A 26,736-nucleotide genomic window follows, 5' to 3' on the forward strand; every position below is an offset into this window, starting at 1 on the left:
AGATCAGCCACAGCATTAGACCCACCATCAGGGGCTTCTTTACTGCAGTTAAATTATCTGCAGAAGGACCTCATGGTTCTCACTTTGGCATCAATCATCGAAACATTCAGAACTTGGAGCTGCATTTCTGAAATTAGCATTTTTCTGGAAAGAAAGGGGCCTTAAAAGTCCCACTCCGATCATCTTTTGATCTGTTTCGAAGTCCAGTGGTCTTTTATTTACGATTATGCCATTTTTAGGCAAAATCAAATAACTCTTATTGGCATGGAGCAACCCGCCCCCCTTCCCATCCCCATTGCTGAGAGCTCAGAGCAAAGACTTTGTGGTCCGCCCAGTGTATTTTCTACGTCACAAATAAGCCTTTTTCAAAGCTCCCTTTTTGTTGTCTGCTCCTGATTCACAATGATTTATATAAAGATGCACTCAGAAATGTGTGTCCTCCATCAGAAAAACGCTACAAGAACATGTTAATAACAAAAACATACATGCCATCAGAGTGGGTCTTTAAATGCTTGTAAACGTGTGGCATAAATTAAAAGTTCAATCAGAACAACAACAAAAAATACAATTGGGAAGGAAATTACAGTTTGATCATTTTGTTTCTCCACAGTTGCTGCAGTGGAAATAATAATAATCTGAAGACAGGAGAGTAAATTTAAACATGCTGCCCACTGAAGCATTTTCTTCGACCAATAAATTGATTCCTGTCTCACACTTGAACACCATGACAGAGGACAGAAACCAAACAAATTTGACATCTTGTGATTACAGCTCAGCTAAATTGAGCGTGGAACTGATTATTAGGAGACAAGCCCACTCCACAGCCCCCACATGGAAACAGCAGCCTCCTCAGACAGGAGGGTGCACCACGACACAAAATCAGTTACAACCGGCCCAGTGGTTGCCTGTAGATTTCCAAGTATCTACTTAATATCTACTGCCTTAAGAAAAAGTTTGTGCAGAACATCATGGCGTCGTAAAAATTTGTAGTGAGCGTGGCAAATGTACGCAGACTGTGTGGTTCTCATTAACTGTATATGAGAATTGGTGAGTGTGACGTCAGACACAGAAAATGGCTCCAATCAAATTAAGTCAGTTCTGTTGCCGTTTATTCAAGATACAGATGTCACCATGTTGGAGCAAGACATCGTCAGTAAGCAGTGACAGGTCCAAGTCAGTCTGAGTCGTTGCTTCAATGGCAACAACTCTCAACAATCAGGAGTGAGCTTGTTGGAAAGCCCCACCCTAACAATTAAGAGCAGGCTCAGGAGAATCTGTCAATCAAAGTTTTGAATGTTGGCCGTGGGGGCCACCTACTTTTATTGAGTCCTCTGATTGGCCAGTTTATAACTTGAATAACATGCACAAAGCATATTTTACTGTGATGGCACACGGCTGCAGCTTAGCACACTTCAATTCTTCACCAATGCAAATCTGAATGATCAAATTAAAACTTAAATAGAAATCTAAAGCATATATTTACACTTTCAAATAGTATTTAACTGCAGTGCTTTTCTGCTAGGTTTTAATGGAGCAATGTTAGTAGAAGTGAAGACATTAAACAACAGGCTCTTTAATCCACTTAAATGTGTTTTTCCATCACTCACTGAACTGTGCAGACTTGGGTATGTAGCAGCTCTCACCACTGGGCTCTCCATGATTCCTTTCAGGAAGATCAGGTCTAGGTCATTGGCAGTTGTTGAGCTTGTGCTGTCACTCAGCGTGTCCAGGGCCTGATGCATTGCTAAAATAACACACACGCACACAAAAAACACAAAACAAAGACAGAAAAATGCTGTTTATTTATCTGGATGCTCCTTTTGAACCTGTGTTTTTGCTGCTGGGAACCACTAGAGCTTATCTCAAAAGACAACAGGGATTCATGCAGGACATTTTCAGAGAGAATGACAGAAGGTTGAAGGAAGAGTGAGAATGAGGAAGAGGAAGGCGACATGGGAGATGCCTCACATCCTTTCCCAAGCAATTTCACCTCTGTCAGTCTCCCTGCCCATAAGTCAGCCAGACGGGACGGTATCTCTCTGCAACAACTCCTTCACTGCTGCACTCAGACATGTTCACACACACACACACACACACACACGCAAACCAAGGCAACAGCTGCTGAAGTCGATTACAGACCATTTGGATGTTTTTCTCAGCATTTTTTACCTGGAAAACATGGTATCCAAACTCCCAAAATGGTAAATGGCGTAACTTTTATAGAGCGCTTTACTACCTTCCTTGAAGGCTCAAAGCACTTTACAGTCACAGCCCCATTTAACCCCATGGCCGCACAACAAAAATCATGAGGTAATCAAAAAAATGCAACTACTGAATAAAAAAATCAAGACATTCTGATGGGTTCCAAAGTGTTTAGACAGGAAATATCCATTTTGACATTAGATGCCAGCAGAAAGGGATCTTCTGCTACACTCACACTGGGGTGGGCAACAAGCGTTCATGCAACCACTTCAAAAGAAAAGTCTATGAAAACACCTGTAAATGTGCGTTGTAGGCTTCCACGTTCAAAGCCCTTGCATTCACGCATCACTACACAAGTTTTTAGGTTTGTTTTTGGGTTCAATATACAAAATGCACGCCCATTGAAACAAAGTCGAACTTTGACTAATCAGGGACTCAGATATGGGTAGCATCCTTTTTGGTTCACAGAAATGCTAAAACGTTTGAATAGGAGAAATTAATTACTGCAGTTTGTGCTTGGCCGGCACCAATTCAGACGAGTGGGCTGCTTTACAGGTCCTGCATCATTCTCTTTAATCACTGCAACTGTATCTGCTTGTTGTTGCAGCATCAACACTTTTCCCAACACAGGCTCCTCTAGCTGTGTGGGGAAGACTTTGTTGTCCACCAAGCCGGCACCAATTCTTTCAGATATCGGAATAGAGCTGCGAAAGAAAAAGCCTGGAGCAAGATTCACCAGATTTGCACAGCTACGACATTTCGCACCAACTGCAGGTAAATGCGCTAGTCCCGACAGTCCAGTGCGAACACGTATGCTAAAAGCGCGTAGCGCGTTCTTAAACGTGTACGTAGCTCAAGAGTTTTCCTTTTTATTCACAAGAAGCAACCCCAAGGAACAAGGAAAAATTTCCTTCTCAGAAGCATTAGGATGTTTGTTTGAGCTAAAAATACAACCCTCTTAATGTCTGAGACAGAAGAGGTCCTCGGGTCTACTGCAGATGCTGCATGACTAACTTCACAGAGCTCATCTACTCAAAAGAGCTCACAGAGCACAGAAAAGTGACAGCGTCACCTAAAAGGCTCCTAATTAATCCTGCAGTAAAACCCTGATTGCTTTTTTGTGAATGACGTCCAGCCACATCTTAACACTGAAGACAAAAGCATAGGGAAGAAATAAAGGCATAAAGAGCAATGACATCTGGGCCAATTTAGACTCTATAGGAGCCATGTTGAATCTTTTCATTGCTTTTCAGTGCTCAGGGCTTAAATATTAAACTCATTGTTTCAGTCGAATTTAAAAAAAAACTAAACATCTGTCATCAATCTTTTTAACTTCCTATAAAAACACTTGCTTCAGGGAAAAAGGCCTTTCCACTCTGACACAAATGCTTTCCACTGATCCACTATACTGTCAGAGTCGTGGTTTCCTGGTCTACAGAAGCCTGGCTCCACATCAACAGAACCTAATAAACCCACAGACAACGACCTGATGTCAGACTCCACAGGAAGCCTCCTGACGTCCCGTTTTCATTTCCCAACAGGTTAAAACTGCTTGACCAGAAAAGTAGGGGCCTTCAACACATGGACATTTTGCACTTTGAGGAGTTGTTCTCTCTCGTCTTTCCCTGCGAGGACTTTCTCTCCCGCTGTTCTTCTGGCTTTTGTTTCCTCACACTGTCAAACGCCATTTTCAACTGATGCTGCCGCTCTGGTCCAGCCTTTCTTGCACACTCTTTTTAAGTGTCAATCTTCCTCTTGACTTTAAAGCTGGCTTCAGATCCATCCTTCTCCTTTTAGCCCGACTTTCGCTCAACTTGTCTTTTTTACTTCCTCTTTCTGAGCAACAATGAACTCTTCAGATGTCTTTGCCACTTCGTGACTCTTTGTGAAGCTTGTGAAAATCCACTCGTGTCCCTGCCTTTAATAAAAGACATTTACAACAAAACTATTTCAGCCGCTGATTTTGCAAATCAAAAACATATTTCTGCAGCTGATCTCTCCACACCAACATTCAAGTAAAAGCTTTTAATGTTGAGGCCCAATGTGAAGTTGGATCATTTTGGAGATGACGTTTGCTCAGCTGAGGCTGCACAGTGGAGCGGTGACTCAGACCATCGTCTCCTACTGAGCAGGTTTTAATGGTTTTCATCTCAGCGGGGGCTTTTCACCATGGAGACATATTCTCTGTCCATGTGTGGGTTTTCCCTGAGCGCTGTGCCTCCTTAAACACATTTCATATTAACCAGCAGCTCTAAGTGACAGAAGTAAGTGAGATTAGCTTTATAAATGGGTATAAATACATTTAAAATGCACAAGTTGCACAACTTTTCATTCTTGGACCTTCAAGTGAGAGAAATGTTTGTAAAGAGCCTAGATAATTTATTATTTTAAACAAAACAAAAAGTTTGTGTTTAAAGTCCCACTCCAATCCTCTTTTGATCTATTTTTAAAGCGTCCCCAGTAGTGTTTTAATTTTGATTATGCCATTTTTAGCCAAAATCACGGATCTAGTCGTTTACAAGTGGATAGATCAGAATGGAGCGGTGCAGGGAACTTGTGGCCCAGCCAGTGTATTTTCAACGCACAGCTACAATCTTTTTCAAACTATGTTTTAATCTGCTCCTGATTCACAACATTTTGAATAAATAACTACTCAGAAATGTGATTTTCTTTATAAAAACGCCACAATAACATGTTATAAGCACCAAAAACACAGTTTTCATCAGAGTGGGTCTTTAAACAAAGACTCCAACATGGATGATCAGGAAGTAAGACTTCAGACTTCAGTGATGTTAAAACTCACTTATTACAGGAGGTGCTCATTAAAACAAAAACATTTACCGGTAGTTCTGTTGGAAAATATTGCAAGAACTAAAATATATTAATAGACACACCTTTACTTAAGTTACCAAACATTTTCTCAAGTATTTCTAACCAATTCAATGATTAAAAAAAGAATTATCACATGTTCGTATCGATACTAAAATGCAGCCAAAAAATTCTGTTATTATTCAGTTCAGAGCAGAGAACGTAAATGAAGGAGTCAAAAAGGGGTGAGTAAAATAAAAAATAAACTATCACACCGAGGCTATGAATAAATAAAAATGCAGCAGGATGCAAGAACCTTGACAGTTAAGCAGAACAGAAAAAATTGAGGCATTGAGGACAGAAAGAAAAAGAAAAGCAAGGCAGGGAATTTTAATGCAAGAGTTTATCAGACAGCATAAAAAGTGGGTAAAGGAATTCTGAAGAGTTCATGGTCAAAACCAGGACCAGGAGATTACAACCAACATGGAGAGCCAAGGTAAACTGAACAGAAGAACATAGCAAAGATAATTACAAAACATGAGGACAAAACCAGTGCAAACAGAATCAAATCAGGAAAACAGAGGCAGATGACCCAGAAAACTATGAACTACTCAATAACTAACCGTCATATGTACTTCTGCAGCGTAAAACTCACTTAGCAAACGTAAGTCCAAAACATAAAAACCTATGGCTACTTTAAAGCTTTTCAAAATAAATAACAGCAAAAGTTAAGAGGTGGGAACTGATGTTTGAACTAAACAGAAATCAATTTGATCTTGTGCACAACCAAATTAAATTTCACATTTGAAGAATATTTTTCACAGGCAGCAAACTGAGCAGATCTTTCCAGTTACTCTCCAAGAAGATAAAAGCAGCTAAAACACTAGAGGCAGGGGTCTGGAAGAAGCCCACCGCCATGAATCACAGTGTGTCTGCCTCGTCTCCCATTGTGATAGCCAAATTAATTAATAATGACACCTCAACCATCCGCAGTCTTGTTTTTTTCTTCTGTTTTCCTTTCGCAGCAGCTCTGCTGCTCGAGCTGGAGAGCTGCCAGATTCACGGCTGGCAGAGAGAAGCAGACGAGCGGGCTGCTTTACAGGTCCTGCATAATTCTCTTTAATCACTGCAACTGTATGTGCTTGTTGTTGCTGCATCAACACTTTTCCCAACGAAGGCTCCTCTAGCTGTGTGGGGAAGACTTTGTTCTCCACCAAGCCAAGACTCTAGGAAGATGTGACTGAATGTTGTAATTTGGTTTATCTGTTTGCTTGTTTGTTTGTTTGTACGCTGTCTGCAAGATTTTTGCCACAGAGTTTAAGAGAATGACTCTTTGTAGTTTCAATTAGAGAAAAAAAAAGTTACTATTTACAGAGATTAAAACAAGGGTTTTAATCTCTGTAAGGGGGTTAAGTTTGTGTTTCTTTCTACAAGCATCCATTTCTGGTGAATTAAGCCTAATGTAACATCCACACCAGGCATGTGATTGTGCATTCAAGAACGTGCTGAACGCTTTTAGCAGATGGCGTCACACTGGACTGTCACTACCTGATACTAAAGCATGTACCTATAGTAGGAAGAGGCTTGATGTGAAATGCCAAAGTGGTGGAAAAATCTTGTGACTCTTGCTCCGGGCTTTTCCATTTTACAGCTCTATTCCGATATATGAAAGACTTGGTGTCATATAATTCCAGCTGGGTAGAAAAAGGCAAATATTAACTACACATTGTAAACGTGATCACGTTTACAACTGTTCTAATTTGGTCACAGTTCTGCATTGTCGTGATTGAGCATCAAAAAGTTCAACCTGTTGAACTTCCAGCAGGCAATCAATGAACGCCAAATTTGTACATAAAGCCTGGAACCAGACTTTAAAACTTGCGCAGCAACGGGTGAACATAGGCATTCTGGATGCAGAAGCCTGAAATTGGGGTTGACATGCGTTTACAGATACTTTTCTTAGAAACACGAGTCGATCCAGCTGGTGTGAATGCAGCTAATGCGTTTATGTAAACACAGGTTTATATATCCTTTTAATTGGAAGTGGTCGCCTGAACGTGCGTTGCCGAGGGAGCGGTGTGAACGTAGCATCACGGTACCCTAACGCCACACCCTAGATGTTAGTAAGATGCGAGTACCAGCCCCTTACTGATCGCACACAAATGGAGGTGACATGCAAGTGCCCATTCTTATTTTCTAATTCCTAATTTCTTAATTAGGCTGCATACAAGGAGAATACACTTATCAGCACTAAAGAGCTCTCTGCTTAATGCAAAGGATTGGGGAGGTATGAATAAACGGAAAATACTTACTTGAGGGTAGGTGTTGTTTAAGCGTCAACTACCAACCATCATCCCCAGCATGTCCCTTCAAATAATGTGAATGCATATTTTTGCTCCACCGGTTGTTGCCCGCAGACAGCCTGTATCCACCGGTGCGGGCAGTTGTAAGGCCTTAAGTACTTCTATTTTTATTTTCACTAAGAAGCATGGATGCACAAAGAACAGTATTTGTTCCTCAGGTCAAAGGCTCAAGTGGAATATTAACATGTCAAACTAAGACCCTGTTCTCATTTTTGCCACTCTTTTTCCAGTCATGCCAAACAGCTAAAGGTGCCATGCAGCCCTGCAGAGCCCTGGCTGCATGGCAGGATCCAAACAGACATTTGTTAATCTCCAGGACTACATTTTCTGTTCTTGCTTCATATCTGCCCCAAGGTCACATTTTCTCAACAAGAAACCCAGGTCTTTTCCTTTTATTTTTTAGCCAAAGTAATTTTTTGCTTCGCTGGTTTTAAACAGCCTTGGTCTCACAGTGTCACTTAATGCCATTTGGAGACTTTTTGTTCTCCAAAAGGAGCTTTGGAGTACAAAGAAGAGCCTAGGTGTGCAGACAGACTTGCGTCAAAGGCTTTCCTTCAACTCTTCTTTGGACTCTTCCTCAGGGAATTACAAAGCAGGCTCAGGATGGATGGAAAGGTGGGAAAAAAACTGGTACAAATTGATTTAGAAAACCGAATCAGGCCCCTTGCATATTACAGGACTGGCAGTGAGTCACTCCGTATCAGTATATTTTTCATGAAGGCTCCATTTTCCCCAAAGAAAGCAAATTTAAGGTTCTTTTGTGTATTAAACTCTCCCCCAGGGAGGGTTACAATTACACTCAATGTCAGATGCAGCCAAACAATCCAGGCTGTTATTGTTTGTGGTTAGAGCGCAGCGGGTTACATGAACCTCTTAGCCAGCACTTAGCCCAGGTTTCTCTGTTGCTATGGAGCTGCGGACAGACAAACAGAGAAGATGCAAGGAGCAGCTGAGGGATAGGAACGTGAGAGAAGTGGTCATGTTGTTTTCCCAATCCTCGGGGGGGGGGAGTTGAACATGGAAGGGTGCAGCTGACTCTCAGAACAGTCTGCTGCGATGAAAATATTTGAGATAAAACGCAGCACTGTTTGGGTTCCATCACAAGAGGATGGAGTCTAAATAAAGAGTGTTCTGGGTAAAATGTGAGTTCTGAAGTTTGTTATTCCACTCAAAAAGTGGGATGTCATCCCCAGAATCCCCATCTGTTTTTAAACTTGTTTTTCTCACAACCCCAACTTTTTTCTAAATCAATAATTGGCAGTGGTTTATCACCGAGCTTGGTGTCCAGAATTAAGATGATCTCATTTAAATGCAAACAGGTGACGGGACACAATCAGGAATGCATAGGATGGTCGCCGGTAGGAGGTCTGCTGACGCATAACTCAGATAAACAATGACCTTTTAGGCAAATTCACAAACTAATAGTCTATTTTAATCAAAGTAATGATTGTGCTTAAAACAAATAAAGGTAAACAATTTTAATCAAGTTAATATGTCAAACTTGAAACAGCTCCATCTGACATAAAGATGACATTGTTAGCTTTATCCCAGAACACGTGTCTAATCTATAACTAAATATTTCCTCTTCCCTCCTAATCTCAAGGTTAGGTTTGTTACATAAAAACAGAAGAACAAGATGTCCTCACTAACAATGATTTTTTCCAGATTTGTTGTGTTGTTGTCCGTCTGTCTCTGTTGGTCTTGAGGGATTTAAAACGCGGCTGTGGGGATTCAATTACAGCAAACAAACGAGGCGTCTCTTCACCGGCGCTTCACTCTGCATTTTAACCTGGTTTTCAGGAAACAGCTCAAGGAACTCAACTGAACAAAAATTAATGCCTTTTGTTAAATCAATGCCTTTTTATATATATAAGAGCTATTTCATGTTGTGATCTAAAATGAATTCTTTGCGAGTTGAAAGCAGTTTTCTAAAAAACAGAAACATGTAAACAGTGTGCGATGGCCCTTTCCGTCTGCCACTGTACTCGTCACTGCTTTGCCAAAACCTTAGGGCCCCTTTACCCCCTACACGTGCTTTTGCTGTATTTTTCCGAGTAATACTGCACTCTGCTGTGACATACTGCTCTGTTTTTGCCTTAAAGCTTTCTCTCATGCCCTACTGACCTTTTCAGGGAAAATAGCGGCTACAGTCAATAGGCTATAGCAAGAACAATTCTAATTTTTGCTTGTTGGGGGCTGATAAACATGTGTATCCATTTTCATTAAGAGATAATTGATACAAAGACTGTGCACGATGTGTAGTCCCCAAGACGGCCAGTTCCTACCTAGAAATGCACTGTCATTGCTATCTGACTCATTCTGAAAAAAGGTGATTCCATTGCAGTTTTGGGAAATATGTCAAATTCAATAAGCCTGAAAAACCACCTCCTCGAAGCGCAAAACCTTGACTGAAGCTGACTGGCTCTTCGTGGGAGAGAGATGATGAGTTTAGATGAAAATGTATATACAATCTATGTGGCTATAACTTTAGTTTGCTCCTGTACATTTGTCTGTGTGCAAAAACATTTGTGCACGTGTTTGCTGTTTGGGGGATCTGAAAGAATATTTCTGAAGACAGAAACATTTCAAATGATTTTTTTTGCCAAAGAATTTTTGTTTTTTCTAAACAATATTAGTGCAAAAGTACAAAATAATTCTGCACTTACAAATTAGGTTTGAAAAATCCTATAATTTTGTTTGCAGAAGCAAAACGTATTTACTTCACAACAGCAAAATAATTTTGAAATGAAATAAAACTTTGTATAAATAGATGTAGGTCAAAGTTCTTTTAAATAATGACTATTTTGTTGGATAATGCTTGAGTCTGTGGTTTTAACTCAAAATATATTCTTGGTACCAGCTTACTTTTAATCATCTTTTAGAGACACGTGTTTGTTGCTGCCACGGTGCCACCATTTTGGGGGCGGAGTCGTTCACCGAAAAAGCAATTATCTTCTTCCAGACAGGAAGTGTTTTGGTGGGTTTCAATCCATGTTCAGTGGTCAAATGTGGGTTTAAAGTTGGGCTGCACGATGTGAGGAAAACTCGCAATCTTAATGATACTTCAACAAACAGCAAACAACCAAAACCATCATTTCCATTTCACTGCAAAGTTTAAATAAGAGTCAAGATACCTTAAATTATACTCTTAATGAGGCGAACATCTAACATGAAAAAGCTCAAAAAAATAAAAAAATAAAAAATAAAAGAGCTTCATCCGATTGGTCAACAGCATGAAGACGTCCATCTTATTGGTCAAATGCATAAAGGGATTCATTCGTTAAATACGTCGAGCTCCCATAAGATTGTCTTAGCCCATTTAAGGTAACAATGTATTAACAGTAAATTTTACTGTCTTTTGCGATGTGCGTATTGCACAGCTTGATGATGATTTATTGTGCAGGCCTAGTTTAAATGGTGACAAAAGAAGTTAAATTAAAAAAATGTTTGAGAAAATAAAACACATTTCTTCTACTTTTAGCAGCCCTGGGACATAGAAAAAACACCGTTAAAACCTATTCAACTGAGTCAGATTTCTGCTTATACTCAATATTTCAAGAGACAAATAGGAGTTTTACTGCCTTTTAATCCTGTCATATTAAAACTTTTTTTTTTCGAACCTTAATAAAATAATTCCAAAATTTAAGTCAACTGAATAGGGCAATTTTTAGGAGTTATAAGTAAAAGAAAGAAAGAAAAGTAAGGATAAAACAGGCAAACTAACTTTGGCTAAATGCAAAAACTAAAGCAGAAATTAAACCTGAAAATTAAAGTTAAGTTAAGTTAAATGACAATATTTAAATTTATTGTTTCACATTCTCCAACTTGTATATGCAACCTCAACATTACTGTATGGTGATTTCCCAAATCTCAGGTATAAAATAAATAATTTCAACAACAAAGCAATTTTATGAGCTTATAAATATACAAACATCAACAAATCCCAGTGAAAACTGTTTACAATGAGCAACATGCCTCGATTTATTTAGACAAGACAAAACCCTGAGGCTGACAATGACAGGTATGCTGTCAGGTATAATAGAGTTTTCACATTCCACTCCCTGCACAACGTAAAAAGGATTTTTCTGAATTGTTCTTCCTGTTTTGTATTTCCTGTTAGACACCGACAGATAACATTATAGCCAACATTAAAATGACATACAGGAGTGCATGCGGTTTGACCCTGAAATTTGATATTGCAGAAGCAGCGTTGCTGTTTTAAACACTTCAGTGCCGCACATAGATGTTATCGTGACACCAGCTCTCCACTAAAACATAATTACTATCAATCCCTCAGGTAAGGAAAAGATGAAGCAAGACGGTGAAGAAGTGAGGAGGACTGTGGCGTGAACTAATGAATCATTCATGTCTGAAGCAGACGATTCATTTGTCCTTCGGGTAGCAGATTCGTTGCCTTTCTTGCAAAACTCAGACGGCCAAAGAGCAAGCAGAATACATTGCATTTTTTTAAAAAGCTCTCCATGTTTAATCAATGCAGTATTAAAATATTGATTTTATTTAGCTTGAATATAACAGCTTCTACAATATCCTGAAGGCTTTAGGAAATATTAGTGAGTAACTGCAGCGTTCCAGCTCTTTTTTCTGTTTACAGCTTATTTTGTGAAGGGTTGGGCTTACAGAAAAAAACACCTATTTGATATCACATCGATCCTCCGATGACCCTGAGAGCATCTCCATCAATCAATATCGATTTATCAAATATCTATATTAACTTCAATGAAGTCATGTACTTTTATGGGAAAAACTGCTTTAAGATAGTTTTTAATACAAGAATTTTTGATTCTACAAATGAATATTCAACCTCGGGGTGCCTTTAGAAAAATACAAATAAATGGTTTTAAAGTTTTTAGGTGTTTTGGCCTTAGAGGCAGAGTAGAAAATTCATCATTCACAGACAGTTTCAGGGGAAAAAAGAAAACTAGAACTATTGACAGCCCATATACCATTGAGCCACCTTGTTTGACTCAATCGCTAATAATATTGAGTTTTAGGGTGTTTTCATAGTAAGCATAGATTTTTATACCCGCTGCAGTTATCTCTATTGCTTTATACAATCCTATGATCCTGCAAAACACATAAAAGCAGAAAAGGTGATGATTATTATTAGTTATTTAAGCTGTTTCTGGGTAATAAACAAGTCATTTTTGCAAAGTGGAAGCTTAAACTGTTGACTCAACAACCTGAACCTCAATAACCAGAAGATAATGTTGGTAAAGGAAGGTTTTCGAGTATCTGGTCGTGTCTTTTCAACTTATCACATTATGCTTTAGGCACATGCACTTATACAGGGGTTGACCAGTACAGGTGCTGGGGGCTTTTGGGTCGCCCTGGCCCGTGGAGCGTCAGAGAGAGGACTGGCTGCATCTGAAGGGGAGCGCAGGTGTGTCTGGCAGTTCCCTTGAGATTCACACCTTAAGGGACGTCATAAAAATGGGGCATATCATTGTTGTGCGTGTGGACAGTAGTATGTGAAGTATATGTGAGGATAATGTAAGTTACACGCACTTCTTGTGTACGGGTACGGGGTCCTTGTCGTTTGTTAGATGCGAGGACTGGATCCTGCTGACCGCGCGTAAATACTACACGCAAGAGGTGTGCACGTGATACATAGGTGCCCGTAGCATGCCCACACAAACTACACAGTCTTATTTCCTCATTTCTAACAGTCAGGCTTCATGCAAGGAGCGCACAGCATCAATGGCTTCCTTGCACAGTGTGCAGGTTTCAGGAGAGTTAAAGGAAGGTAAAAATCTGTGCGACACGCCTGCGTCTCACCTACTTCCCCCTGTTGTATAAGTGTTCACTACAACCTGTCACCTGCAGCATGCCCATAGGAAAAAAATGTGCAAGAACACTTCCTCTCTATGGTTCACCGAGCGGTCTACGACTTTGATATTTTCTGCGGCCCACCTGCCTGTTCCTTACAGGTTTGCCTATTTTTCACCCGGACAGTTGTGACTAAGGCATTACCTATTACAAACAGAAGGATTTGCAAACATTTCGACTCAACTTACACTTTTTGTCTCGTTTTGTTGAAACGCGGTGATCATTTTTGACAACCCGCCCCTGCCAACAAATTTGCCGCCAGCGATGCATCACCTGTGTGTACACGGCTTCCTTAACCACAAATGTGGCGTGAATGTTCCTCTGTGGATGTGCAGCGACTCTGCTGAGAAAAGGTAAGAGCAGAGTTTTTTTCAAGGTTGTGAGTGAAACTCTCGGGCGAGCTGCTCCTGTTCTGAACACTGTTGCATATGAATGACCCCCCACCACCACCCGCCCCCAACTCACCGAGCAGGAACAGAAGGAGATAGAGCTCCACCACTTTCCATTTCTATCCAACACAAGCGCTCACATGGAGCCACCCTAACCTGGAGGACAGGGTGCTTTGGCAGAAAATATGATTCATTATGGCTGCTGCTGCCGTCCTGTCAAGCTGCATTACTGAACAGGGGATATGTTGCGACACAGCATGATACATTATTGTGGGGAGGAAAGTGGGCCTTTTTTCAATCTTAAAGTTTCACATCGTAATAAATCTTTTGTCACACTATTTTTTAAACTGAAAAATACAATGTCTGATGAACAACAATGTGACAAATGGCACTATAGTGTGATTAATTTGACATAAGCTGCACCAAAGACAAAAAGACCAGAGCAAAAACTGATGACACGCTTAAGAAGAAGATTTGTAAAACCAGGAGTAGATTGGGAAAAAAAAGATTTTATTTCAAGCTTGTCTTGAAAGAAACTTATAGATATTGTAAGAATTGGGGCAAAAACACAAAAAGCCTGTACTAAAACACTTGAGTGCAGTGAATAAAATTCTTTTTCAACAACCCAGAGGAACCTACACAAAATCTGAAAAAATGTTGTACTTTTACAGTAAGTTTAGGTAACGGATTTTATTCTCCTCCTCTTTTCTCCGATTTGCATGAATCAAAATTCTGCATAAATCAAAGTTGGGATTCCAGCTGTAACATAGGGTGTTTTCAGAACGGAAAAACCGTTTGGTCGGGACCCAGTCCGCTTAATTTGGTCGGGATCGAATCCTGAACCTTGTTTTTGGTCTGTCAGACCGCCGTCAAGGGGACTTTCTTGATTCAAACCAAAGTTTACTCGTTTTCTTGGTCCGGGAGAGAGATGCTGCAGGGCGATTACTGACAAGACAACAGCTAAGAAGGTACACTGTGAAGTGTTTTTGACGTATAAATCGTCGGGAAAACAGTGAGAAGCAATGTTTGTTACGTTAAAAAATGTTTTAAGGAGCCTCCATTCATCCGATCACATCTCTATGAGTTGCTGTGTCTCATGGTTGTGGTGTTATGGCATTGTTTTTGAAGAATTCTGTTAAGGAACTACAAGGTAGCAAATGTATCCAGTCTGAATAGAGTCATAACATTCTAAAGATATAAAACCACTCAATTACTCAAAAGTCGAAGGGTCAGAACTAACAGCAGCATTAAAAAAATGATTGTTTGAATTTGTTGCAGCTCCATAATGTAATCCTTTTTTGTCCTAGTTTTCATTAGATAAACAACAAAACTGCGTCATAACTTCTTGTTTTGATAACTTTTATGATGCGTTTTTAAATTTGGATTTTCAGATAATCAATCTTTCAAATCTTCTATGCACAACATTTATTAAAGATAAACTTAATATAAAAAATGTAATTTTATGGGTTAAAACACTTGTATGAAAGAAGCAGAAATCGTGTTTTTGAGGAATCCAATATTTATCAAATCTATCAATTATGAATGAACAGAACAGGGGTTTCCATGTTGCATGAACAAATAAATATTCAGTACAACAAACTGATTTTTGGTGTTGCAGGAGATCACAGTGTGTGTAACATACCATCAATTTTTTTCATATCTTTTAAACAAAAGTTTACTTTTATCTTAATTCTTTATACATTTATCACTTTGGCCTTCTTTTTTAATCTAGTAAAACACTTTTTTCTAAAAATATTGTGAATTTTAATGCTTCAGACTGCAAAGACAGCTCGCTTTTTACGCACTGCCCTTAGCCTTCATCTGCCTCTGCTCATCATCATCATCATCACGCTGCTACATCAGATGCAGGGGCCATGTGAATTTAAAATACAACAGCTAAGATGACCACCAGAGTGATGCATGCAAACGGGGCTTCAGCTCCACGATTCTGTTTTGTACCAAATCCAGCAAAAAAGAAAAAAATACAGCAGCAGGTTGAAACCTATGGTCTTACCTCCCCCCCCCAGCTTGATATCCAGGCCCTCCAAGGAGTTGGCAGAGTCCCCTTCCTCCAGAGAGAGCCTTCCAAACAGGCTGCCAGCCATACCTCACCACAGGCACACACTCACACACCCAAAGCTAGATCAGGAGCAGCGTGAGAAACCTCCACTCCCTCTCTGTCACCGATTCTCTCCCTCTTTTTTGCCGAAAGGAGCTGGCGGCTCGCTCCTCCGTTTTCCACCTGCTCCTGACGTGAATGTGTAAAAAAGCTCTGCTTGGCTGAGCGACTCCTCTTCTGCATGAATGAAAGGAGACGAGAGAAGACTCGGAGCGTGAGAGAGGCGGTGGGGGAGACAGGAGGAAAGAGGGAGGGAGTTATGATGCTTTCTCGAGAAGGAAGAACAGGAGGCGGGAGCAATTCTCCCCAGGTTTTCCCTGCGGGGGTCAACCGAGGCAAGCAGAGGGTTGGTTTGTGGGAGGTGATGCGTGGTTAAGCAAGTTAATAGATGGTGTAATTACTCAGTCCTCTCCATTACTTATGGGCAGCTTTTGTGACATTGGAGGATAGAAGGACAACTCTCACCATGCATTGCATCAAAAACAAGCTCAAACAGCATTTTTCCCAACTTATGTTGAGTTTTTCCAGCGAAAATCAGATCAAAAGACAGGTGAGTATTATCCCCCAACAAGAAACAACTGTTGACTATTAATCTGGAAAGGTTATGAGGTCATTCCCCCAACATTTGGGGTAAATTATTTAATCAGGAAAGGAAAAATATGTAAGAGAGCTTCCAAACATCCCAGAACTAAAGCGCACCGGGAGGACCAGCTGACGGAAACTGCATGAACGTTTACAACTTTTCAGGCCTTGGATGAACAGATTTGATGATCAGGGATTTGACAGTGCAGTCAGAGGAAGGAATAACACGGATGGATTTTGGAATTGTGTTCTCTTTGAAATACTTGCTCACCGTCACGTCTGAGACCATCACTTATCTTAAATTATTTCAATCAGAGACTAATATGAACTGTGAAGGCCAACAAGCGAATGCAACACGTCAAAGATCGGCACAGCAGGAAGTGTAAAACAGGAAGACGGAAGGAGGACAGAACGGCATCATCAAATAATGAAACTATGAGCAAACACTAGAAAACTCAGAGCTCTGTCGTAAAAGAGCGAAAAAAAAACTCCTCCAAAATGATCATACAAACTATGAAATTCAAACAACGTGCAATAGCCTCATGTTATAAGTTCAATGATCAAAAATGAAGAGTTGGATAAAAAAATTCAAATCACGTTGGAAAAATTGTCCATATGTGTGAGTGTGAATGGGTGTGTGATATGTGTGACCCTTCGCCCATAAATGGCCGGGATAGGTTCCAGCAGCCCCGTGACCCCAAAAGGGATAAACCGAAGAAGATGAATGAATGAAGTTAGAAAACATTTTATTATTATGTTTAACTCAAAACCTTAAAGTTAAAAAGGATGCAGGTCTTGAGTCTCATGCACAACAAACAGTAAAGCTCATTCCCGGACAGACAAACGCATAAAAAGAGATGTGGACACCTTATCCATACTTTACAAACAATATAAAAAAAAAAAAATGTCTGCCTCATTAGTAAAACAGCAACCCGTCGTATGCTGATATATCCTGTCTCTTCACACAGCCTCAAAGAGACATAAAGTTTTTAAATTTCAAATGAAAGTTGTTTTTCTTCTCTACATGACTTAAAAGGAGAAGATGTGCTTAAACAACTTTTTGTTTTCTGTAGGACAATCTGATCTCAGACAGCAGCAACTTATGTATTTCTGGTAATAAATCCTCAGATGCAACACTTTTCTACACACAAACAAAAAAAACTCAACTGCAGGAGTAAAAAGTAAAAATGTATTTAGATTAAATCCATTTTTCTTCAAAACAACAAAACTTCTAACAAAAGAAACTGTAAAATTAAGACAAAAAACAATTGCTTTAATAACAAATTCAAAAGCAATTAGTAGATTACTAAGAACAATACGTGTTTGAAATTAACTTTACTAAAAGGGAGGGGGGTTGACTATGCTAAAAGAACAAGAAAAGCTTAATTTTTAGATGTAATGTTTACATGTTTGCAAGTGTTCGCCTGGTGTGTGAAGAACAAATTAAAGAATCAGCAAAAATCCTTTCATTGCTTCTTATTGTGAATTAATAAATAATCGACAGAGGAATGCTGTTAGTGGATGCAAAAACATCAGTCATAAAGAGAACGTGCACTGTACAGCTGTCAATGCGTGGATCTTCAAAACTAAGAAATATCTGCTTGACGCACTTATCAACCAGTTTGTTTTCACCTTTTAGTGTGGCATTTTACACCAGCATGGTAGAAGTTTCTACTGTAAGACACACTAACCAGACAACAGTTCATTGGATAAATTGGCCCAACAGAGGGGGGTTTGTTGTAGCAAGAGATCTCCAAAACTTGCTTTTAAAATATAATAATGACATTAAGAAAAATCTGATCATTGCCTAAAAGACATGTTCTCCTGTTTCAGTCTTCTGCTGTGAGCAGGGTCTAAAAAGCAGCTGGAGCTTCGCTTTATTGCTACTCTCTGCAGGAAGTCATTATCTAAATGTAAAACATTTCAAGGCTGTAGAGCAAAAGAAAAATTTTGAAGAAATAAGTCTGTCAAATGATACAATTACTGGACGAGTGGAAGATCTGGACAGAAACCTCCGACCTCAACTGGGAAAACATCTGGAGGGCCCTAACTGTACAAATGACACTTGGTCATTCAAGTTATTAAAAACAACTTTTTCTGTTTATCCATTTTTTTTCACAAAAATTGGCCCCCAGTCTAATGTCGAGTTCTTAAGTTGGACCTCCGCTACAAAAACGTTGAGAACCCCTGCTCTCCCGTCTTAGTTCCGTTGAGACTTTGAGGGCAGCAGCTCCTCACACGTCTCACAATTTCTCATCTAGAAATAATGGGGGAAAAAAAGCAAATTTCTAGGTCTCCTGCTGCAGCTAAGCATATGTCTAAGTTCTCTATTCACTAGTACAGAGTTCCCTCTTTTATTCCAGGAGTTGTAAGTTACGATCTAAAAAGAACCCGTGATCGGTGAAATCCACACAGTAAAACACAACACACTACAAACTACTTTTCTCAGACAGACATGATCGTTTTCACCCCTTTCTTTTGTTTAAATTATTAAAGTTCAAACCTCCGTAGAAATTTAGTCCAGGATCTTAGGATGAAAACAAAGATCTGATCGCGATCAAAGATTTCTGCAGATCTGAAGAGCTCAGCGTTTCTGAACAGGAGGAACGGCACCAAGGAGATTGATTGACAAGGTTTTCAGCCAATAAGGACACAGAACAGTGTGCGCTGTTGGAAGAAAAAAAAAGCATGATCCCTATAAAAGGGTGAGTGATGTGTCTGCTAAACACCTGATCAAACACACGGCTGAGTCTGAGCTGACTGATCAGGAAGTGTACTTTAGGAAACTCCTTTTTTTTTAAATTGCTAAATGTTACATTTACATTTGAATTTGCTTATTGGTGGGTTTGGGCCAGCTGGTGCTCCTGGGCTTCTTCTCAATGAAAGTGCTGTTCACAAATGAAGCTGCACGTGGCATAAGGCGCCCGACATTCTTCAACCGTGGTAGGGGTGGGGTGGGGGGGTGGGTTCTCCATATTCGCAGATCCTGCATTTAAATACTGTAAACGGTAAAAAATACTGTGATTCAGAGATGACATCGTTCAGAGATGACATCATTCAGAGATGACATCATTCAGAGATGACATGATGTAATGACATTATATGATGTCATTAGTTGTTGATATTACATCATATCAACAAAACGTGACAATGTAATGATGCCATTTTGCATCATGGCACAATGGGATTTAAATGTATGAATACTCCACAAAACTCAGCATTCCTTCACTTCAATAGCAGCCAAAGAAATCAGCGATCAAGAATGATGCAACAGGAAGAAAACGCTACACGAGACTGGGCCTATATTGTTGAAAATGAGAGTGACATTGTCTTGGATGACGACTTTTACAAGATGATTGTCTTCCCCGAGGAAAGTTCCAGAGAGGACACTAGCATGGACTCTCCCATCCCCCAAGACGATTCATCTCAAATCTCTGATGGTGACAGGAACTTCAGTCAGAGTGACTTTGAAGGTGATCTGGAGTTCTATTACACGATGTCACCTGACAATAGTTACAGCGATGAGCACACCGATGAGCACAGTCTGGACTCTCCCACCCCCAGAGAATATCCATTTGGACCCTCTGATTCTGAGATTACAGATAGTGGAGATGACAATTCAAGTGATTCTGATTCAGAAGACTCAACATCAGTGGAGTCTCAAGGAGAAACTGATGTCAACAATGTTAATGGATTGATCTCACAGCGCAATAAGTTAAAAATGTGTTTAGCTAAGACGGAAAAGAACATCGCAAAGAAACTGGGCCTCATAAAGAAATATGAGCAGGAGGCACTTAAGGCTCAGGAAGATTGGAGGTTTTCTGAAAAAAGTATTGAGCTGGAGCGTCACATCAGACAAGAGAGTAGAAAGGAAATAAGGGAACTTGAGGAGAAGATCCAAAATGTGACAGAATTCCTCAAAGGTGAAAAGAAACCAAGCTACTCAGAGGGTTATAAGGCAGTTTCAGAAGAGACAGAAATGGTAACAAAACAACTGCTTCAAATCAACAGTCTAAATTTACAAATGGAAGATCAAATTGGAAAACAAAAGGAGAGAAGAGAAAATCTTGAAATTCAGTTGGTAGAGATGGTCTTTCTGTCCAACTCTGCAACCACTAGAAACAGCAACCAAGCAGAGACAATATTGTGTGCACCTCAACAGAAAGCACCATCACAGGTGGAATCTGATAGACCTCAAAGTGCCTCTGGATTGAACCAACTAACGACATCACAAAAAAGTATCTTTACCATTGGAGCTGCACCTAAGAAAACAACCAATGGGAGAAGAAAAAATCAGACCATTTGCCCCAAAGCAAAGCCTGACGTCTCTTCTCAGCTGCTGGACACACTGAAAGTGAATCCACCACATAAGTTCAGTTGGGTTCCATCAAAACAAGCGGTCGTTAAAGTCAGCAGCCAGGCTAAATCAAGTGGGTGTGCGCCTCACGAGAAGTCTGGTGAACAGCAAAGTTCTTTTACAAAGAAAGACTCTGCAACAGACCAACCAAAAACCTCATTGTTGTCAGAACCTCAGAGGACTATCTTTACCATTGGAGCTGCACCGAAGAAAACAACCAATGGGAGAAGAAAAAATCAGACCATTTGCCCCAAAGCAAAGCCGGACGTCTATTCTCCACTGCTGGACACACTGAAAGTGAATCCACCACATCAGTTCAGTTGGGTTCCATCAGAAGAAGCAGCCGTTAAAGTCAGCCGCAATACATGCAGCAAAATTTAGGAATAAATATTAGATAACATTAGCTAGTAGGAAGATAAATTTTTGACGTTGATTAGATCCACATAAAATTAAAGTTTTTGAAGTAATTAGCATTAAATGCTTTTAAAAGGTGTGACGAGTTTTTTAATAAATCCTTATTGAATTATTTGACATTAAAGATGTTAGTGTTTTTTATTTTAATTAATTATTTTTTATAATAATTGTAATTTATTTTAAATATTTATTTTTTAAATTTGGAAGTAGAGAAAAAAGTCTTCAGTTGATAAATATTTGTATGTCTTTGTTTTTATATATTGGGATTTATTTTTTTATTTAGCTCAGTTCACAGTCAGACAGAAAAAAAATGAATTGGGGGTTTTGGGTTTTTATTTACTTCTGTTTTCCTTATTAATGTTATAGTTACTTAACCTTCCAATCACCTTTTTAACTGCACTGTATTCATTTAGTTTTTTTCTGTTTGACTCGTACCTTTGTTCAGTTTCTCTTTTTTTTAAAGTATAAATATAACAATTAAAAAAAATAGATTTACATATGTATATATTGTCTTAGAAAAAACAAATAGAAAGATGGACTCATAAATATATCTACATGCGGAGATTGCTTTACAGAAAAATATAGTGAAACATTAGATATCTAAAAATATAGAGAGATAAAGTTGTTAAAATATGAAAAGAGATTTTTAGATAAACATACAAATATATATACAGAGCCCTCCAGTGGCGGTTTTTGATATGGGCGATGTGGGCGGTCGCCCAGGGCGGCACGTCATAGGGGGCGGCATTTGCCGTGCCTGATGCGTTACGCATAATGTGCTTCATACTGAATTCAAAGAGGAAGCTTGGCGCTTTTAATTTGAAATTGCTTCAGCAGCCGACACTTAATGCTGGTATTTTGACACATCAGACTATTATGAATCTCTTCCTCCTACTTCCTCTTCACACTTATGGTGCAAAAAAAAAAAAAAAAAAAAAAAAAGAATACCTCAGAGTGAAACAACGTAAAACAGGCACATGAAAAGGAATTAGGCAGAACAAACATCCGTGCTCAACCCAATTTCGAAAAAAGCAGGCAATGGAGATTATTTCCCACAATTCTTTGCTCCGACACAGCAGACCCGATGCGCACGTGACCACCGCCCTCTCAAAAACTCAAGAGGGGAGCGCAACTCGCCGGTGGCTGGCTGAATCACACTAACAGGTGATTGGGAGTCTTTTTCTATCTGACAATCAACTCTGAGCCGCAGCTGCGCCTCCCGTCATAGAGACGGAGCCGCGTGTGTCAGAGGGAAGGGGAGGGGGGATGAGCGCAGACCATTTTTTTAGGATTGAGTTTTTTTGGAGGATTTCTACTGTTGGTGTTGCACAAATTTAGGGAAATGCCAAACATTTTTGGAGTAATCCCACTGATGAGTTCTATGATTTAGTCTTTAATGTTTTATAAGACCTAAACATATTAATCACAATAAGTTTTATTTTTTAGATCTAATCCCTCTGTTATGTTTCACAAAGACACACACAGGACGTCACACATTAAGAAATTATTGCTAAAAACGAAGCAGGAGTCCAGCTCTAAAAAAAATGCTCTAAAAAATGATGAAAGAGCAAAAAAATGGAATTATTTGATATGTAATTTCTTATTAATATTTCCAGGCTTTCTTTGTTTTGTCCTGCAGCATGTTCATATTTGTATAATTTTGACAGAATATATTTAAATGGAGAACAAATTATTACAAGTTATTTTATGTTTAACTTGAATTATTCTGGATTAATGTACCTGTTTTTATTCATATTTATGTTCAATAAGTTCAGTGTAAAAGGTTTAAAAGTTTAGCTTTAGTGTGTAGTTCAGTAAATCTTACCTTCTTCGGCTCAAAACCTTAAGCGTGTTTTTAACTTAGGCCCCTGTGTGACTGAGTTTGACCCCCCTGTAATACGAGTCTAGAAAATTCATGCATTTTTTTGAGTAAAATGGCTAAATAGAGGATAGGGAACACAACAGGATGTTGTCAAATTTTGTATGTGTCGGGGGGGGGGGGGGGGGGGGGGGGGGGGGGGGGGGGCTGGTGGGGTTACTCGCCCAGGGAGTAAGTTAGTGTAGAACCGCCACTGGAGCCCTCAGTAAATTGCCACTTTAAAGGTGTGGAGGGGTTTGGGAGATCCAGTGATCCTAAGAGCTAAGATGTCTGGGGCTAATGCCCCTGCTGTTGTCACCCATAGCAGACAGGTCCTAAGCGACGAGCCAGACCAAGAGCGGTTCCATGAAGTTCTGATAATGTTGCCTGAATTGGAGCCACCCCCGCCCCACTGTTACATCCATTTGAATGCATGCTGCTAAGTAAAAAGGTATGAATGTGTAACATAAAGACCAAACAAACAAACCAGAGAGGGGTCAGCAATAAATGGCAGCTAGGCCGTTTATTACAAGTATGGAACCAACAAAGAGGGATAATAATACATGGACACAGAAGAAGGGGGGTTAGTATATACCAAATTAGAGAGCCTGGCTATTTCAACAAGGAAAGATCTGTGAGATCTGTGAATCCTGGAGTAACTTTAGCTTTCTTTCATAACAGATGAGTATTTTAAGGGCCAAAGGTAAGTTGTTGAGTTTTTCTCTTTTAATGCATGTGTTCATTTTAAAAGTTCATCTTGCCTTGGAAATGTACATTTGTTATGAAATGTTCGGTTTCTTACATGTGACACAAGTACATATTGTAATGTGCAATAGATTTTAAAGTTTATAAATGAACAATTAGATCGTCATTTGAAGTCGAATGCTGGTTGGAATCCAGGTTTTGCTTCCATGTTCAGTCAAAAAAGCAAAAGGCACTGGTAGATGGTACTCTGGCTTCAGCTAGACGGGGTTCAACTCCCTGCAGTGTCCTTGAAAATTCTTTGACATGAAACATCAAAGTAAATAGTCTTCCAAAACAGATGATTCTAGAGTTATAAAGATTTTTACATGTTAATAAAGAATTGTTTAGCAATGGATCAATATAGCAATATTAAATGTATCTAATGTATTCTTTTCTACTAAATTGGTTGCATTGGTTTTTTATTATGATTGTACCAACCTGACACTTTTTTCCCTTAAGTTTCAGATATAAGGAAGCAACTGCTGTTCCTGTTGTTGGCTTTTCATGTGAAACAGAAGATTAAGCTCCAGTTGAAAAATGCTTTAACGCAGGGGTGGGCAAACTTTTTGACTCGTGGGCCACAAAGGGTTGTAAAATTTGATAGAAGGTTCCGGGCCAGGAGGAGCTGCGTGGAGTGAGAATGAAAAAAAAATGGAATCTGGATGAAAACATTTGGATTGAAAATTATATTTTAAAAAAGAACATTCTCGAGTGTTTAACTATGAAGTGCCTTCATAGTTTTGAGCCAGCTCAGACGAGGAAAACGAAGGCGTACGTGGATCTAGTCTACAAGTGGAAGCATCAGGAGCAGAGCAGGGAGCTTGTGACCCGCCCGTTGTATTTTTAGTAACAAATACGCTCTTTTTTCCAAAAACATTTTATTCATCTTCTCCAAATTAATAACTTTTTGAATAAGAAAATTCTCAGAAATACAGTTTTAATCTCAATTTTCCTTAAATTGGTACTCCATCGTCAGAAAAGTGCAACAAGAGCATGAAAAACACAATTTCCCTCTGAGTGGGTTGTCATGACAACGTTAGAAAAACATAATGTTGCATCTGATGAGTCAAACCTTTGCAGGATATCTTTGGGTTTTTTTGTGGGTATTCTCTTATGCTGCTGATCTGACGTGCACAAAACAAGACTAATCCTCTCTTTTCGAGCACGACAGAGTTTTGCTGTTGTGTACTTCTGTCTTGCCAGATGTGACTGATCCCGACTGTAAGGCTACAATTTTAGTGCTCCATTAGTCAGCTCATTAAGTGGCATTAGGAGACAGGAGATGAGAAGCAGAGCATGTCCTGGATGCAGGGATTACTACAGTCCATTCAGCGTCTCCTCCCACAGAACTTCGGCCTCTCGCTATATGTGCAGCTCCTCGTACCCAAAGCAGACACTCACCGGAGTCCGAGAAGGATGTTGCCACAGGCATTCTGAAGTTGAACTCCTCCAAGTGTCGTCTGCTAAACTTGTACGCTGAAATGAAAAGAAGCAAAAACTGAGTCTGGAACTGACACAATCTTTGAGAAAAAAAAAGCTGCAACATCAAGCTTGAGTGTAGCAAGGGATTCTATTTTTGTGATAAATGACAGGCTAAAGGGGAGTCTTTTCCGGCTTTTCCAGTCATGAAGCTTGCAGAGAATTCCCCATTTTGTTCCTAGCCCCCACATACGGCAAGCAACTATATTAATACTATAAATAGAGCATTCAGTTGCACTGGAAACATCCGGTCATAGCCGTCACGTCCATTGGGAATGTAGCTAGCAACAGTTGGGAAGACGGATGAGTGGGCAGGCCAGCTAACATTAGCTTAGTGAGGATCTGAGTTAACTGTAATTGATCCATTTAACATCAGGCAGCAAGCAAATGAAGGAAGCTGCGTGGACGCGCTCCTCTGGGTCATGGGAAATATGTGCAACACCCGCAGAGAAAAAAGAAGGAGTCGTGGAAGAAACAGAGACAATCGATGGTGTTTGAAACAGACTGAAGACAGCTGTGAGGCGTGGAAGCTGCATGGAAACCTGAGGCGGAGGTCAGAGTGGGAATACAGAGAGATAGAGAATGAAGAACAATAGTGTGTGTGTGTGTGTGAGGGGGGGGCAACAGCAGAGACCACCCTATCCAGGAAGACTAATTCCTAGTTGCCATGACAATGGCCTTCCACGGCAGAACTAATGATGTGATGGTCAAAACGGGGCAAAGTCACCACAGGGTCACAGTGCATCAACATGTGCATCAACATGCGCCGCAACATTCAGCCGTCCCCTCTGCTTCCACATCTAAGAACTCAAATCCAACAGTCCGGGACGACACGGCAGCTCCGTTATGAACAATTACTTCATAATAAAGCCTTTCTGTCTGCCTTCCAAAGTAATTGATTTTAGAAGCTGAAGAAATTCACTTTGCGTCAGCCGCCAAATGGAATCATATTAATCTTTTATTACTACAGCTAAAGTGCTCTCCTGGTAACAGTTTTTACAAAAGCAGATCAATCTCACAGCTCTTTTCAAAATAAGCTTAAATAAGAAGATGTCTTTGAAGCGTTGGTGTCCGTTTTCATGTATCTGATTCTCCACACAGAAGAAGCAGCTGTGTTGACACAATGAAGCACGACTACAGTTTGGTGACGGCGTAGTTTATCAACACGATGTCAGATTACAGAAATTCCACCAACTAATCATAAAAATTTAACCCTGACAGTTAATTTTTCCTTTATTTTTAGGGCACATTTCATCATTCAAGCATTGATCCTATTTAAAGTGAGCTTTGCAATCCGTAGTCATTTTATATAGACTGTAATCCTGTTTTTCCTACCATGAGGGACTCGAAGAACATCATAACTCTGCCCACAGGAAGTCCATCATCACCTCTTACATGAGCAGTTCCCACAAACCCACATGAAGGTCCTCTTCTACTTGAAATTCAACATGAACTTAACTTTTCTATAGAACAGTAGCTGCATTGCCTTAAAAGTAATTGGATTCTGCACAAAAACTGCCTACAGGTTGTATAACTGGCTGCTCTCCTCCATCAGCTTCAGTCTGCAGCTCAAT

At 39.8% G+C, this 26,736-nt stretch overlaps 1 protein-coding gene across 4 annotated transcripts in view; it reads right to left on the reverse strand.

Moving 5' to 3' along the window:
• Window positions 1–26,736, reverse strand: part of LOC101158236 (MAGUK p55 subfamily member 2) — a 47,761-nt gene that overhangs the window by 13,829 nt on the left and 7,196 nt on the right. Inside the window, exons 2-3 of one of the 4 annotated variants that reach the window (XM_023949589.1) lie at window positions 25,085–25,159; window positions 1,644–1,744 (exon numbers count right to left, since the gene is read on the reverse strand). In XM_023949589.1, coding sequence (XP_023805357.1) covers window positions 1,644–1,744; window positions 25,085–25,115 — 132 coding nt within the window. In that variant the 5' untranslated portion in view covers window positions 25,116–25,159. Of the gene's footprint in view, window positions 1–1,607; window positions 1,745–15,623; window positions 15,914–25,084; window positions 25,160–26,736 lie in introns of those variants that run through there. The other 3 variants (XM_023949588.1, XM_011487924.3, XM_011487923.3) reach the window with 3 other exon arrangements.

This window comes from Oryzias latipes, chromosome 19 (assembly GCF_002234675.1).
Source record: "Oryzias latipes chromosome 19, ASM223467v1".
Taxonomy (NCBI): Eukaryota; Metazoa; Chordata; class Actinopteri; order Beloniformes; family Adrianichthyidae; genus Oryzias; species Oryzias latipes.